Genomic DNA, 1,502 nt, shown 5'->3' with positions numbered 1-1,502 from the left:
GTTTGAACCCACCACCTCCGGTATATGGGGCCAGCGCCCTACTCCTTGTGCCACAGGCATTGCCTATAAGAGATATTCATAATGAAACTTCTAGATCACTGGAAAGAAAACTGTTAACAGAAATTCATTAGCCTGTTTAAAAATACAGGAATTGGCCAGGTAAGGTAGCTCATGTCTGAAACCCTAACACTTTGGGAAGTCAAAGCAGGAGGACTATTTGAGGACAGGAGTTTGAGACCAGTCTGAGCAATATATCTTATCTCTACAAAAAATAGAAGAATGAGCCCGGCGCACATCTGTATTCCTAGCTACTCGAGATGCTAAGACAGGGGACTTGCTTGAGCCTAGCAGTTTGAAGTTGTAGTGACTATGATGATGCCACTGCACTCTAACCTGGGCAACAGAAAAAGACTCTGTCTCAAAAACATTAAATAAATAAATAAATGATCAAAATACAGGGGTGTATGTTATCCAAACTTTTATCAAGCACATTCACAATTCAAAAATCTAGCACTCAAAGAATTGTTGATCAGCTATAGGAAATCCTTATTATCCGGAATCCAGATAATTAAAATTCTGTTATATCTTGGAATAACATATGAAAGTAGATCTTTTAAAATGCCTGCCTCTGAGTTGTTTCTTTTAACATTAAAGAATAGACAAGTATAAAGTTTTTACAATTACCTACCATATAAAGGCTTAACTTATGAGCCTAGATACATATACACATATATATCTAGATACAAAATATGCCTTATTAAAAATCTAATAAAATTCTTCTAATATTAAAAGTATTACAATAATTAATAGACATTATTTGGAAATAAGTATCCTGAAATTATAAATTCCTGCTTGATAAAATAACCAAGTATGGAAAAAACATGATTTCAGAAGACGTGAAAGTTAGATAGGATATCCTCTAATACTTTTCAAAAGGGTTATGGAAAATGTCACTATATCTATTAATTTTAAAATATTGAATTCTAAGCTGAATCAGCAAATAAAATAACCAAGTAGTTAATTTTAAAAAAACTCAAAGACAAAACAGATCCTAAAATTTGTAAACTCAAGTGACATGAATGAAGGTAACATAAAAAGCAAATATTTACTAACCTTTATTCCCTAACATCACAGCAAGATGTAAAGGAGTATTTCCTAAAATAAAAAAAAAAATTAAGTTACAAGGTGCAAAAACATAAGAAAAGTAGTTTCACCTCCTTTAGAGATCTCAATGACAGAGTTTAAACAAAAACAATACAACTGTAAAATAATACTGATTATGTGGCAAATTCAAATTCAGATGATGCCATGTTTTCTAAATACCATGTATTCCCCTTCCCCTTCCCTCCCAAAAAGGATAACCATTTTGCTTTTGAGATTTCTTTTCCAAAGAGATTCACAGATTCCTTTTGCTATGAATTTCTCTACCATATTGTTCTTTGTTCAACTAGCAAACAATTTAAATACCTACTCACCCTTACGAACAAAAATCAGTAAAACCC

The 1,502-nt window shown here is 32.3% G+C and overlaps 1 protein-coding gene across 2 annotated transcripts in view; it reads right to left on the bottom strand.

Moving 5' to 3' along the window:
• The window catches only part of ANKRD13C (ankyrin repeat domain 13C), a 52,620-nt gene extending 51,470 nt beyond the window's left edge, over nucleotides 1–1,150 (bottom strand). For both annotated transcript variants that reach the window (XM_023509894.1, XM_023509896.1), the window contains exon 1: nucleotides 1,114–1,150. In XM_023509894.1, the coding sequence (XP_023365662.1) occupies nucleotides 1,114–1,129 (16 nt within the window). In that variant the 5' untranslated portion in view covers nucleotides 1,130–1,150. The remainder of the gene's footprint in view (nucleotides 1–1,113) is intronic.
• Nucleotides 1,151–1,502: the final 352 nt, after the last annotated feature.

The sequence above is a fragment of the Otolemur garnettii genome, unplaced genomic scaffold (genome assembly GCF_000181295.1).
Source record: "Otolemur garnettii isolate 467f Iridium unplaced genomic scaffold, OtoGar3 scaffold00010, whole genome shotgun sequence".
NCBI classification, from domain to species: Eukaryota; Metazoa; Chordata; class Mammalia; order Primates; family Galagidae; genus Otolemur; species Otolemur garnettii.
The sequence above is the reverse complement of the archived record's forward strand: the minus strand, read 5'-3'. Positions and strand labels throughout refer to the sequence as shown.